The 13,865-nt window shown below is 45.1% G+C and overlaps 1 protein-coding gene across 2 annotated transcripts in view; it reads left to right on the plus strand.

Annotated features, from left to right (window-relative positions):
* Positions 1-13,865, plus strand: part of STAB2 (stabilin 2) — a 172,159-nt gene that overhangs the window by 128,783 nt on the left and 29,511 nt on the right. For both annotated transcript variants that reach the window (XM_061417114.1, XM_061417115.1), the window contains 7 exons: positions 1,268-1,327; positions 2,614-2,790; positions 4,356-4,445; positions 7,504-7,650; positions 8,932-8,988; positions 10,125-10,251; positions 13,243-13,392. In XM_061417114.1, coding sequence (XP_061273098.1) covers positions 1,268-1,327; positions 2,614-2,790; positions 4,356-4,445; positions 7,504-7,650; positions 8,932-8,988; positions 10,125-10,251; positions 13,243-13,392 — 808 coding nt within the window. The remainder of the gene's footprint in view (positions 1-1,267; positions 1,328-2,613; positions 2,791-4,355; positions 4,446-7,503; positions 7,651-8,931; positions 8,989-10,124; positions 10,252-13,242; positions 13,393-13,865) is intronic.

A 13,865-nucleotide genomic window follows, 5' to 3' on the forward strand; every position in this document is an offset into this window, starting at 1 on the left:
AGGGTGACAATATACAGCTTTGACATACTCCTTTTCCTGTTTGGAACCAGTCTGTTGTTCCATGTCCATTTCTAACTGTTGCTTCTTGACCTGCATACAAATTTCTCAAGAGGCAGATCAGGTGGTATTCCCATCTCTTTCAGAATTTTCCACAGTTTATTGTGATCCACACAGTCAAAGGCTTTGGCATAGTCAAGAAAGCAGAAATAGATGTTTTTCTGGAACTCTCTTGCTTTTTCCATGATCCAGAGGATGTTGGCAATTTGATCTGTGGTTCCTCTGCCTTTTCTAAAACCAGCTTGAACATCAGGAAGTTCACGGTTCACATATTGCTGAAGCCTGGCTTGGAGAATTTTGAGCATTACTTTACTAGCATGTGAGATGAGTGCAATTGTACGGTAGTTGGAGCATTCTTTGGCATTGCCTTTCTTTGGGATTGGAATGAAAACTGACCTTTCCCAGTCCTGTGGGCACTGCTGAGTTTTCCAGATTTGCTGGCATATTGAGTGTAGCACTTTCACAGCATCATCTTTCAGGATTTGAAATAGCTCAAGTGGAATTCTATCACCTCCACTAGCTTTGTTCGTAGTGATGCTTTCTAAGGCCCACTTGACTTCACATTCCAGGATGTCTGGCTCTAGGTCAGTGATCACACCTTCGTGATTATCTGGGTCATGAAGATCTTCTTTGTACAGTTCTTCTTTGTATTCTTGCCATCTCTTCTTAATATCTTCTGCTTCTGTTCGGTCCATACCATTTCTGTCCTTTATCGAGCCTATCTTTGCATGAAATATTCCCTTAGACACTACACAGCTGGGGACAAAGCAGCTGGGGACACTTGTGAAGGGAGGACACCTGACTTCCCCCCAGGGCTGCCCAGAACCAGCTCTGCCTGTGCCCTCTGTCTCCAGCCCCATCTCTAGGAAACAAGAGTCTGCACACCAGATGCCTCCAGCCCTGTGACTATCAGAAGATCTAATATCCCTGCTAGCAGCCACCACTTCCTCGTGTCATGTCTTTCTACCTATAAGTTTTGTACAAGCACTTCTGCTTGGGGGATACCATATCACATGTGGGACTCTAGCTGCAGGGCAGTCTGGGAAAATGCAGTGCTTAGCCATCCAGCCCCTGTGTTACAGAAAGGCAGGCGTACAACCTAGAGTCTCCTATGTTATCTTCCCCTCATTTTATTCAGTTGAGCGTTTGTTAAAGTGCTTTGTGAACTGTACGAATAAAAGTTTCATTCCCATTCTTACTATCTTTGCAGCAAAATCTTACGACAGTGGCCATGAACCACGGCTACGGCAAATTTAGCAACTTGATTCAGGTAAAAGCCTAGGAGAAAAGTTGCCTTGGGGGATGTAAGCTACCGTAGTTTTTGTTTGCGGCACTAGCCAGCTGTTGTGGGGTTTTAAGGAAGTCTAATGTTCTGGAGAACAAAGTCATACTCTGCCCCTCCATCCCCCAAATGTTTCCTAGCTGAGTTAGAAGTTGAAGTATTTGAGGCTAGAGTGAGGGAAAGGAATTAGGATGTGCCCATTCCTAAAACAGGGGCTTCATGTCTGGAATGATCACCCCCTTTACTGAGATGGGGAAAGCTGAAAGGCAAAGATGGGAAATCTCTGCCCGTTAGACAGGCAGAAATTACATTTCAAACCACATTTTTCTGACTTCAGAGACAAGTCCCACGAATTGTGTAGAGAAACTTCTTGTTCAAAGATTTCAGAGAATAATCAGGAAGGAGCAGGTTCTTCCACGACCTCCTCCACCACCTACCCCAGCAGTCTCAGGAGGTCTCTAAGAACCCTGGGGTCCCCATGGCACAGACTGCAAACCTCTGTGCAGACCAGCAATTCCCAAAGGAGTCTGGGGCTCGGACTGTCTGGGGAGTTGTTTAGAAAAGGAGATTGGAAGTTGCTCATAATAAGACTCTCCAGTGATGTTACAGACCAGTATCTTTGCCCACCCACCCACTCCCTAAACCTTCTAATGCCCCCACCCCTGGGCATCAGGTCTGCTTGAACACAAGCTTTTGTAGCAAGTTAAAAGTCTCTCTGGGTCTCAAAAAGAGGGAATAATAAAGCTTACTTCATAGGGTCGTTGGGAAAACTACAAGAAAAAATGTATATGATGTACAAGAAAAAATGTAGAAGATTCTCAAAATGATTCTTTGCCAGTCACCTGGCAATTTCTTTTTTGAGTCTATGTGATCTAGAAATCCTCTAAATATATACAAGTATCTCAATATTGTATAGGTTTCACATTTTTAAAGGAAATATGGGGAAAGTGCTAAGTGGGTCTTCCAGAAATTAAAACATTTGGACAAGAGTAGGAGCAAAAAAGAGTCTTGCTAAAGTGTGTTTCCCTATTAACAAAGTCCAGAATTGGCCTTTCTGTTTTACTTTCTAAGAAAATGAGAGTCAAAATGACGGGAGTGTGAAGAAAGCCTTCAGTTTCAGGCTGAATCTCGTTTAAACTAGCCAAAGGCCTGAGAAGCCCCATGGCGGGCACAGAGAGGGCCCCAGGCTGGCTTTTGCTCTGGCCCTTGGGTTTCAGAGCTAATGCTTCTTGGCTGGGCTTTGGGGCGCACCTGACCAACTCCTTGTGTTTCAGGACTCCGGCTTGCTGAGCGTCATCACAGACCCCATCCACACCCCAGTCACACTTTTCTGGCCCAGCGACCAAGCCCTCCAAGCCCTGCCCCGTGAACAACAGGATTTCCTGTTCAACCAAGACAACAAGGACAAGCTGAAGGAGTACTTAAAGTTCCACGTGATCCGAGATGCCAAGGTATTCTGTTTTCACACAGACGGGAATGGCAAGGTTGCCCTCGAGGTGATCAAATCCAGGAATTGTCTTTACCTCTCAGTCTCCATGGTGTTGGGAAGTCTGAGCATCCCCTGCCCCCACTGTGTCCTCCTCTGACTGGCTGTGGGGAACTGACCACAAGAGTATAGCTCATCTGGTTCTGTTTCTCCCCTGCCATTGTTTTATTTCCCCTAACTTTAACCAATACTCAAAAGCATCCTTCCCCTCTTCTACTGCAGACCAGCTCCCTCCCTTCCCTAGTTCACAAGGCAAAGTGTCTCAACAGTTCCCAAGTTTCTCCCAGATGGACTCTTTCTCCCCCAATTCCAGAGTTTCTAGGCAAAGGATGGATTCATCCAGCTGCGACCAGTTGTTGGCTCGTGTACCAATCTACTGTGATTAGGGAAGCAGGATCTTGTAGGAACATGGCAGCTCTTGCTAAAACCCTGTCCCTCTGAATCTTCCTCCAGGACCCTGTTTCCTCCCAGGAGTGAGACATCTAATCCAAGAGGGCCTACTATCCTCACTTTGGTTAATTTGTAGGTCCTGTGTTAGTTTCCTAGGCTGCCATAACCAATGACCACAAACTGGGTGACCTAAAACAGTAGAAATAAATCCCCTCAGAGTTCTGGGGACTGGAAGTCTGAGATCAAGGTGTTGACAAGGTTGTTTCTGCTGGAACTCCTGAGGGAGAGGCTGTTCCCTGCTTTCTTCCTGGCTTCTGGTGGTGTCCAGACATTCTCGGCATCCCAGGCTTGTAGCTACATCCCTCCAGTCTCCGCTTCTGTTGTCACATGGCTGGCTGTCCTCTCCCTGTGTGTTTCTATGTCTTCACATGGCACTCTCCTCTTGTCTCTTCTTCTTAAGATGACACCAATATCTTTGGATTAAGGGCCCACTCACTTCCCTGGTGGCTCAGACATTAAAGAATCTGCCTGTAATGCAGGATATCCGGGTTCGATCTCTGGATCAGGAAGATCCCCTGGAGAAGGGAATGGCTACCCACTCCAGTATTCTTGCCTGGAGAATTCCAGGGGACATAGAAGCCCAGCAGTCCATGGGGCCACAGAGAGTCGGACATGACTGAGTGACTAACACTCTCACTACTCTCATGTGACCTCATCTCAACCAGTTACATCTGCAATGATCTCATTTCCAAGGAAGATCACATTCTGAGGTAATGGGGACCTAGACTTCAGTGAAACTTTTGAGGGGTCACAATTCAACCCATCGCAGTGCCCTAATGCAATTTCCCTAACCCTGGTCTGCCGCAGGCTTCATGCAGCAACACAGCACCTTCCATGGACTCCTGAACACAGAAGGGGAAGGAAGGGTGACTGAAACAGGCCGGAGGAGACTTTCTTACAGAAAAAAAGTCCAACTTCCTAGAGAATCCATACTTATTCTTCCTTTTGATTCTATCTGCTGTCATTTTGAAGCTGGAATTTAGAACTCAGAAAAAAACTTGTATCTAAATTTGGTTTGTTAGCAAAGCTCCTTCTTCAACCCAGATTCAGGGTATTAATGTGATCCCATCACCCCTACAGGTCTTGGCAGTGGATCTCCCCAAATCTGCTCCCTGGAAGACCCTGCAGGGTTCTGAGCTGAGTGTGAAGTGTGGAGCTGGCAGTGACATCGTGAGTATTATCACCCACAGCAGGGGCGGGGGCAGAGAATGCATGCCCCAACCGTTGCCACTTCCAGGAGATGTTTCATTTTTTCCCACATTGGCAGCAAGTTCTTTCTCTCACTGCTTTTATGACTGTATCCCCTGAATAAGTGAATATGCAAACCCTGATAAATCCTGGCCAGCCCAAGCCCTCACCAGGTGTCAGGGAGCCCCCCTTACACTTGTAGAAAGTAGCTTCTGATTGATTTTTCAGAAGATTTATTTTCTGGTGTGAGACACTTCCCTGAAACAAGAAAGAACACTGTCATTCCTTTCCCTTCCTTCCTGGCCCCTCTGCAGCCTCCCCTCCAGCCCTCTCTTGGCAGTCAGAGCCAGCTCTGGGCTATATCTAACTAGATCAGCAAACAGAGAGAAAATTTGCAATTTTCACCTTCTTTGGCTAGTTCCTGACAATATTACCTTCCTGTAATTCCACATGATAAGTAGATTTGGTGGGATAATAGTAGCTACATCCTGTATCTTATATTTAGTGGAAAATGACAATGGCTTAAATATATAAGGGTTTCAGTTCAGTTCAGTTCAGTCGCTCAGTAGTGTCCGACTGTTTGCGACCCCATGAATTGCAGCACGCCAGGCCTCCCTGTCCATCACCAACTCCCGGAGTTCACTCAGACTCACGTCCATCGAGTCAGTGATGCCATCCAGCCATCTCACCCTCTGTTGTCCCCTTCTCCTCCTGCCCCCAATCCCTCCCAGCATCAGAGTGTTTTCCAATGAGTCAACTCTTTGCATGAGGTGGCCAAAGTACTGGAGTTTCAGCTTTAGCATCATTCCTTCCAAAGAAATCCCAGGGCTGATCGCCTTCAGAATGGACTGGTTGGATCTCCTTGCAGTCCAAGGGACTCTCAAGAGTCTTCTCCGACACCACAGTTCAAAAGCATTAATTCTTCAGCACTCAGCTTTAGCTGTCTTTAAAAAAAAAAACTACAAGTAGCCAATCCAGCTAGTATGATAGCTCACTGAGGGAGCTCCTTCTGTCTTTCTGCTCTGTAGCATGTATTTCTAGCCTCACAGTCACCTCAAGGTCCAACATGACTGCTGGAGGTCCAGCCATCACATTTACTCTCTAGGCAGGAGAAAGTGAAAAAGCGATTTACCTCCAAACTGAGTTGGTTACCTTCAAGGAGCCTTCAGAGAAGTCTCAAACAACATTTTGTTTACATCTTCTGACAAGCAAGAATCCCTCTTGATGATTGGATTGGAATGGCATTAAATTTGTTTCTGAATCCAAAGAGTGTTAACTTCTTTACATCCCAACTTCTGGAAAGTTATCCCAATGTAGTTATACTCTTGAGATCAGCTACACTACCTCCATAGAAACTGGACACTTATTAAAAGAATATCAACTGTTCATCCTGAGTGCTCAGAGAAGGCAATGGCACCCCACTCCAGTACTCTTGCCTGGAAAATCCCATGGACAGAGGAGCCTGGTAGGCTGCTGTCCATGGGGTCGCTACAAGTTGGACATGACTGAGCGACTTCACTTTCACTTTTCACTTTCATGCATTGGAGAAGGAAATGGCAAACCCACTCCAGTATTCTTGCCTGGAGAATCCCAGGGACGGGGGAGCCTGGTTGGGCGCACAGAGTCGGACACAACTGAAGTGACTTAGCAGCAGCATCCTGAGTGCTAATAAGGCTTTCAGAGCACTTTGTATTCAGAGTACCATTTAGTTAAACTTTATATGCAATGTAATCATTAATCCTATCCACCTGGTGAAAACAATTAAACCTCAGTGAAGTTTAGGGACTGGCTCATATAGTGCAAGAGTGAAAGTGCAGGGATTCACAGTTTTCTAGTGTTCTTTCCACTGAATCACACTGTGTGCATCCTATCAAACACTACTGAGCTGTCTTTTTCTTTTCATAGAACTTTCTAAAAGCATTTTGCTTCCTGTTTGTTGGGGGGTGGGGTGGGGAATATACCCATCAATTTACTAGCTGTGTAGACTTTAGGAAGAGATGCTCAAGGATTGTTGCAAGAATTAAACAAAACAATGTGTCTAGAACATGATTTAGACAATGTCTTGTTGTTCAGTCAATAAGTTGTGTGACTCTTTGAGATCCCATGGACTGCAGCATGCTAGGCTCCTCTATCCTTCACTATTTCCCAGAATTTGCTCAAACTCATATTCATTGTGTCAATGATGCCATCCAACCATCTCATCCTCTGTTGCCCGCTTCTTATGCCTTCAATCTTTCCCAGCATCAGGGTATTTCCAATGAGTTGACTCTTTACATCAGGTGGCCAAAATATTAGAGTTTCAGCTTCAGTATCAGTCCTTCTAATGAATGTTCAGGGTTGATTTCCTTTAGGATTGACTGGTTTGATCCCCTTGCAGCCCAAGGGACTCTCAAGAATTCTCTCCAGCACTACAATTCAAAAGCATCAATGCCTAGTGCATGTGAAAAAGAAGTTGCTATCAATATAAGGTTAAAGCCCGTCACTGTATATTTTGGAAGGGAAGTGGTACTGGAGCTTTGCTAGGTGCTGGCACTAAATAAGAAAACTGGGTAACTGCCCGTGAAGTGGCCGTGTCAACCAACTTTGTCCTGAGCCAGGGTCAGGCCGCATCTGCTCCACCTTGTCACCCCCACCACTACCATCTGTACTTTGATGGAGCAGTATTGCCGAGTGGCCAGGAGTCGGGGGCTGAGGCTGCCAGCCTGGGTGTGAATACCCACACCACCATTTTACTGATCATGTGACCTTGGTGAGTTACCTAACCACTCACTGCCTCAGTTTCCTCATCTGTAAATGGGAATACCGGCAATAGTAGCCACATCATAGGGTGGCTGTGAGGATTGAAGGAACTTGCATAGGTAAAGCACAAAGAACAGTACTTGGATATAATACATTCTAAGCATTTGTGATGTAGACGTTTATATCAATACGTATCAGTTCTTTCTGACTCTGGTAGGTTCTGGCCACATTTCATGGCCTGAGAAGAGGAGAAGTCTGAGGATCACAGACTGTTCACACTCTCTCTCTCCCTGTCTTGCAGGGCGACCTCTTCCTGAACAGCCAAACGTGCAGAATTGTGCAGCGGGAGCTCTTATTTGACTTGGGTGTGGCCTACGGTATCGACTGTCTACTGATTGACCCCACCCTGGGGGGCCGTTGTGACACATTTACCACTTTCGATGTCTCGGTCAGTCCTGAAAACACTACTGTAGAAAGAGACCCTTGGGCCAACAAACAGCCCTTGTGACCTAGCGTGGACCCTGCTGTGAAGACTCAGAGGGCTGGTCCCCAGCAAACATGGGAACCAGGGGATCAGGAGGCCACAGGACAGGGCTTTTCAGAGTCACCATCAACAAGCATCTACGCAGTCCCGTACAGGCCTTGCCCATTCTCATTTATCCACCCACCCGTTCATCCCCTCACCATTAAGCGAGCAGCTGTTGGGGACCAACAGTATGCCCTGTTCTGCCAATCATTTTCAAACCCACCCATCCACTCAGTCATTCACTTATCCATTCAACAAGCAGTTTTTGAGCCTCTGCCAGAATAAACCAGGTGAAACTGCCATGTTTGACAGAGTATGGCTACAAAAATGACCGTGTCATATGGTTCTAATATCTAATATATGCGGCCCATACTTCCATTCACTTGCTCAGGCGCTAACACTGGTTGGACCTCTGTCCTGGGCCCTGCACTGTGCGAGGCACATGTGCATTTCACACTCGTTCATCCATCCAGTACCATTTATTGAGTGTGACCTTTGAGCCTACTATTTGGCTCAATGCCCATCTTACCCCTATCCAATAATAGAAGTAGTGATCATCAACTCCGTTATGTCAATTTGGAAATTGAGTCTCAAAGAGATGAAGTGACTTAAATGGCAAAGTCTGTGACCAGTTGATTTCTATACCAGGTGACTTATAGGCATTCAATAAATACCTAAATTACTAGAATACCAATCAGCCAAAGTAAGAGATGAAAAAACAGTTGTTAACTTCTTAACTTCCAAAGTACATATACGCACATTTTTTTTCAGTTAATCATTTTTCCTCACAAATCCCCTGAAAATCAATAGCAAGAATTAGTATCCCTATGTTAGAGATTAGAAGACTAAGGATCAAAGAACATGATTCGCAAAAAATTCACAGCTGATCTCTAAGGGAACTGACACTTGTATCCACATTTCCCATGGCTGCTGTGCCATGAGCCATGTGCCCCTGCCCTGTTGCCCCTTCATCTAATAGGGAACTTATCACCTCAAAGAGCTAACCAAGGAGCTGAGGTCCAAGACAGACCTTAAGAATTCTCTATGGCAAAATTGCAGTGCATTTGTTTTTATATTCTTAATCATAGCTTGAATCTTAATCAAGATTAAGTTCTTAGTCAAATAATCTTAGCATTAACCAGGGGCATTTGCTTTGTTTCCTGATATTCTGGATTTTTAAGTGTTTCTTTTCTTGCATACTAGGGGAATTGTGGAAACTGTATCTTTACTCCCAGTTGCCCCAAGTGGACTAAACCAAAGGTAACTATGAACACGGTGATAATGTTTGGAGAGTGAGAGGTTTGTTTCTTTATTAGACCCCAGTTTCCTTATAGGTATGGGTGTGTGTGCACCTGTGTGCATCTGTGAGTGTGTTATAACTGCATGTAACTAATTCATATCTTTCTTTCAACAATCAGGCCACTGGGATGAGAGGTGAACATTCTTAGCCCAGGGAAACTGTCAGCCCACATTTAAAATCTAGAAGAGTCATGAGATTAAAGACCTAGAAGGGGTTACAAAAACAATGCTAATTATAAAAATAATAATTGCCTTTAGTTGGTTGCTGCTTATGTCCCTGGCTCTGTGTTGGACTCTTTATTTTGACATTATCCCCTATTCCCATTATAATACAGGAAAATATATTACTACAATTTATGACAGATGAGTCTCAGAGAGGGAAGCAATCAGCCCAAGACCACACAGCTATAGGAACAAAGCTAGGATTAGAGCCTAAAATACAATGTAAGAGTAATGGTTAAGACAATGAAATTCGGAGTCCACAGTTATAGGGACAAATTGCAGTGGGTGATCTTTGACAAGTCACTTAATCTATATGCCTTTGCCCCTGCACATGGAGCTAATAATAGTTCTGTGTGTGATTATTAGGAAAGTAAGTTTTCAAATGTGGGTACAGAGCCTGGCACATAGTAAGTACTAAATATTGGTTTAAGCACTTACTCCAAAGTCAAGCTCTTTCTACCCTACTAGTAACCTGTCTAACAGAAACACCCCTACAAAAATGAACTGTAACCCCATACCCTCTCTACTGATGATCTTGGGGGCTTGCCAGACCTCTCTCCTGATAGAAATCTACCTCTTCCCCCACTTCCTCCCCAGGTAAACTCATCTTTTGCAAACAGCTCTAAAGGCCCCCAAGTCCTTCTTCTTAAAATGGGGCAAAATCTTTTTTCCGTGGACTCTACCTCTGTCCCCTCCCCCATTCATCTGCCTCTCTATGCCCCTGAGAAAAGAATTCCCTGCACAGGGCTCATGGCCATTTGAGGCCTATTTTCTACTTGGGCAGTACCTAGGATCCTCCACTGGGGGAAGACTAGAGCCCAAGAGCCCAAGTACAGGGATGGAAGGTGGAGGGATGGTTGGATCTCTTCCTTTAGGGCCAGAAGCAGAAGTGTCTGTACGACTTGCCCTTCAAGAGGAACCTGGAAGGCTGCAGACAGCTTTGCACTCTGGTGATACAGCTCCCCAAGTGCTGCAAGGGCTACTTCTGGCCAGACTGTCAGGGTAAGAGTGCCTCTTATTATCTTGTGATTCTGAAGTGATTGCACAATCACTATGGAGCATTTGAAAGTACCAGAAGTATAACGTGGAAGGTGGGGATGGGGGAGCAAGGGAGTATATTGTTCTTAATGATTCTACTAAGAAAAGATCCAAAAGCAATTATTCTAAAGAGCTTTCCTTCTCCATTTTTTTTTTCTTATCATATTTGGTTTTTACAGAGTTGAGATTCTGCTGTACAAAGGTTGTAAATCATGTGTTTTCTGCTTAATGTTATAGAATAAGACATTTCCCATGGTGCTAGAAACCCTATATTTTATTTTTGAAATGATACTGATTCCAGTCTATGATACTGATAAGCACACTAGTTTAAATGCATCTAAGGACATCCAGCTCAGCAGGGTGCTATATCAATGTGGTATGTGTGGGCCACTATTTCCTAAAAACTCTCCTGATATAAGATGTATAACATCACCCTTCCTCCCTAACCTCACCCTTTCAGGAAAGGGCTCCTGAAACCCCTGCGTCTAGATACAACTTCTACCCAATAATGCAGCAGCAACAGCATAACAAATGCCATAGAACTTCGTGTCCACCATGCACTGTTTTAAATGAACACATTTATTGAGTGCTACTTCCCATACAGGGCTTCCCTGGTGGCTCAGTGGTAAAGAATCCTCCTGCCAGTGGAGGAGACGCAGGTTTGATCCCTGGGTCAGGACGATCCCCTGGAGAAGGAAATGGCAATCCACTCCAGTATTCTTGCCTGTGAAATCCCATGGATAGAGAAGCCTGGCAGGCTATAGTCTAGTCAGTCGACTTGAAGACCAAAGAACAAAACAATTTCCCATATATGGCAATACATCTGAACCTCTCAACAAACCCTAAGAAGCAGCTTCCATTGTCACCCCCATTTTACAGATGAGAAAATGGAGGTACACATTGAATAAGAAGCAAGTCCAAGTTCCCCCATTGTGTCTCCAGGAGCCATGATTTTAGGTACAATGGGATTTCCTGGTGTCTCAGTGGTAAATAATCCATCTGTTACACAGGAGACATAAGAGTTCAGTTCAGTTCAGTCACTCAGTCATGTCCGACTCTCTGCGACCCCATGGACTGCAGCATGCCAGGCCTGCCTGTCCATCACCAACTCCCAGAGTTTATTCAAATTCATGTCCATTGAGTCCATGATGCCATCCAGCCATCTCATCCTCTGTCGTCCCCTTCTCCTCCTGCTTTCAGTCTTTCCCAGCATCAGGGTCTTTCCCAATGAGTCAGTTCTTCACATCAGGTGGCCAAAGTATTGGAGGTTACGCTTCAACATCAGTCCTTCCAATGAATATTCAGGACTGATTTCCTTTAGGATGGACTGGTTGGATCTCCTTGCTGTCCAAGGGACTCTCAAGAGTCTTCTCCAACACCACAGTTCAAAAACATCCATTCTTCAGCACTCAGCTTTCTTTATAGTCCAACTCTCACATCCATACATGACTACTGGAAAAACCATAGCTTTGACTAGATGGAACTTTGTTGTAAAGTAATGTCTCTGCTTTTAATATGCTGTCTAGGTTGGTCATAACTTTTCTTCCAAGTAGCAAGTGTCTTTTAATTTCATGGCTGCAGTCACTATCTGCACTGGTTTTGGAGCCCAAAAAAATAAAGTCTCTCACTGTTTCCACTGTTTCCCCATCTGTTTGCCATGAAGTGATGGGACCAGATGCCATGATCTTAGTTTTCTGAATGTTGAGTTTTAAGCCAACTTTTTAACTCTCATCTTTCACTTTCATCAAGAAACTCTTAAGTTCTTCACTTTCTGCCATAAGGGTGGTGTCATCTGCATATCTGAGGTTATTGATTCTCCTGGCAATCTTGATTCTAGCTTGTGTTTCATCCAGCCCAGGTTTCTCATGATGTACTCTGCATATAAGTTAAATAAGCAGGGTGACAATATACAGCTTTGACATGCTCTTTCCCTGTTTGGAACCAGTCTGTTGTTCCATGTCCAGTTCTAACTGTTGCTTCCTGACCTGAATACAGACATAAAAGATGTGGGCTCAATCCCTGGATGGGGGAAGATCCCTGGGAGAAGGAGATGGCAATCCACTCCAGTATTCTTGCCTGGGAAATCCCATGAACAGAGGAGCCTGGCAGGCTACAGTACATGGGGTTGCAAAGAGTTGAACTCGACTTAGTAAATCACCACCATACTTTATTTATCATGATCCAGTTGAGAAAATTCCAGGCTGAGAGTCTACATAATTACTCAACCTTCAGTCCATTCTCCATCACTAAAGCATAGACCATTCACCAAAGTCGGTGCCATCCCATACGTTTGTTCAGTGCTTTATATTTTCAAATGCTGCTGGTTACAGTATTTCATTTGATCCTCATAGTCACAACATGGAATAGGGCAAGTGGACATCATCATCACCATCTTAACATCATCATCATCTTAACTCTAGAGTTAAGAAAACTCTGAAGCTCAGAGCAAGTTCATTATTCAGCCCAGACCAGCAAACCCAGGTCCACATGTGTGCTCAGTCATTTCGAATGTGTCCGACTCTTTGCAACCCCATGGACTGTGTAGCACACCAGGCTCCCCTGTCCTGGAGATTCTCCAGGCAAGAATACTGGAATGCATTGCCATTTCCTCCTCCAGGGGATTGTCCTGACCCAGGGATCAAACCCACGTCTCTGATGTCTCCTGCATTGGCAGGAGGTTTCTTTGCCAAATCCAGGTCTCCTGACCCCCAAATACAGCACACAGTTCAATACATCACCCTTCCAGTCCTATCAGATACATTTAAACTATCAGCCAGTGGCTTACCCTAAACATCCAGTGACACTATATGGATGTGTCCCCAGGAAAACAGACCTCCTAGACTAACAGAGGACAGAACCCACAGCTGAAGTCAGGTTAGCAGCACATTTACAAAGGCACTGAGCTGCTCTGGGCCTAGGGAGACTGTTCAGTCACTGCTGTTTCATCTCTTCCAGCCTGCCCTGGAGGCCCGGATACCCCGTGTAATAACCGGGGTATCTGCCTGGATCCGTACTCGCCCAGCAGACAGTGTCAATGCAACAGTGGCTTCAACGGGACAGCATGTGAGCTGTGCTGGCCGGGGAGATTCGGGCCTGACTGCCAGCGTATGTGGCATCCCCTCCACTGAGTTTTCGCCTGTCATCAGCTGGGCGTGCATCGTTGCCTGATGCATACCATCCACCTGAGCTAGAAGCATCCATCCTCTTTTTCCCAGCCTCCCATTTGCCTGCTCTTTTTTCCTCCTTGGATATTTTCCCAATTTCCATCCACTGAAAGAGACTCATCCATAAAATTGAAATTCACATCCCCAGCAGCCACCCAGGCAAGCTGTAGCCAACCAATGCTCATTCAGTCATTCGACTACCATGTATATGCTGAGTCTTTACTAATATCAATAGCTCACGTGTATGGAGTGCCTGCCATGTGCCAGGCAGGTATGTAGTAGCATCTCATCCTCACAACAAGCCTTCAAAGTGGGAGCTATTATTATCTCTCCTTAGCAGATGGAGAAGCTGAGGCACAAAGAGCCTAAGTGACTTGATCAAAAACCAGGAATAGTTCTAAATTGTACGGGTAC

Source organism: Bos javanicus, chromosome 5 (genome assembly GCF_032452875.1).
Source record: "Bos javanicus breed banteng chromosome 5, ARS-OSU_banteng_1.0, whole genome shotgun sequence".
Lineage (NCBI taxonomy): Eukaryota > Metazoa > Chordata > Mammalia > Artiodactyla > Bovidae > Bos > Bos javanicus.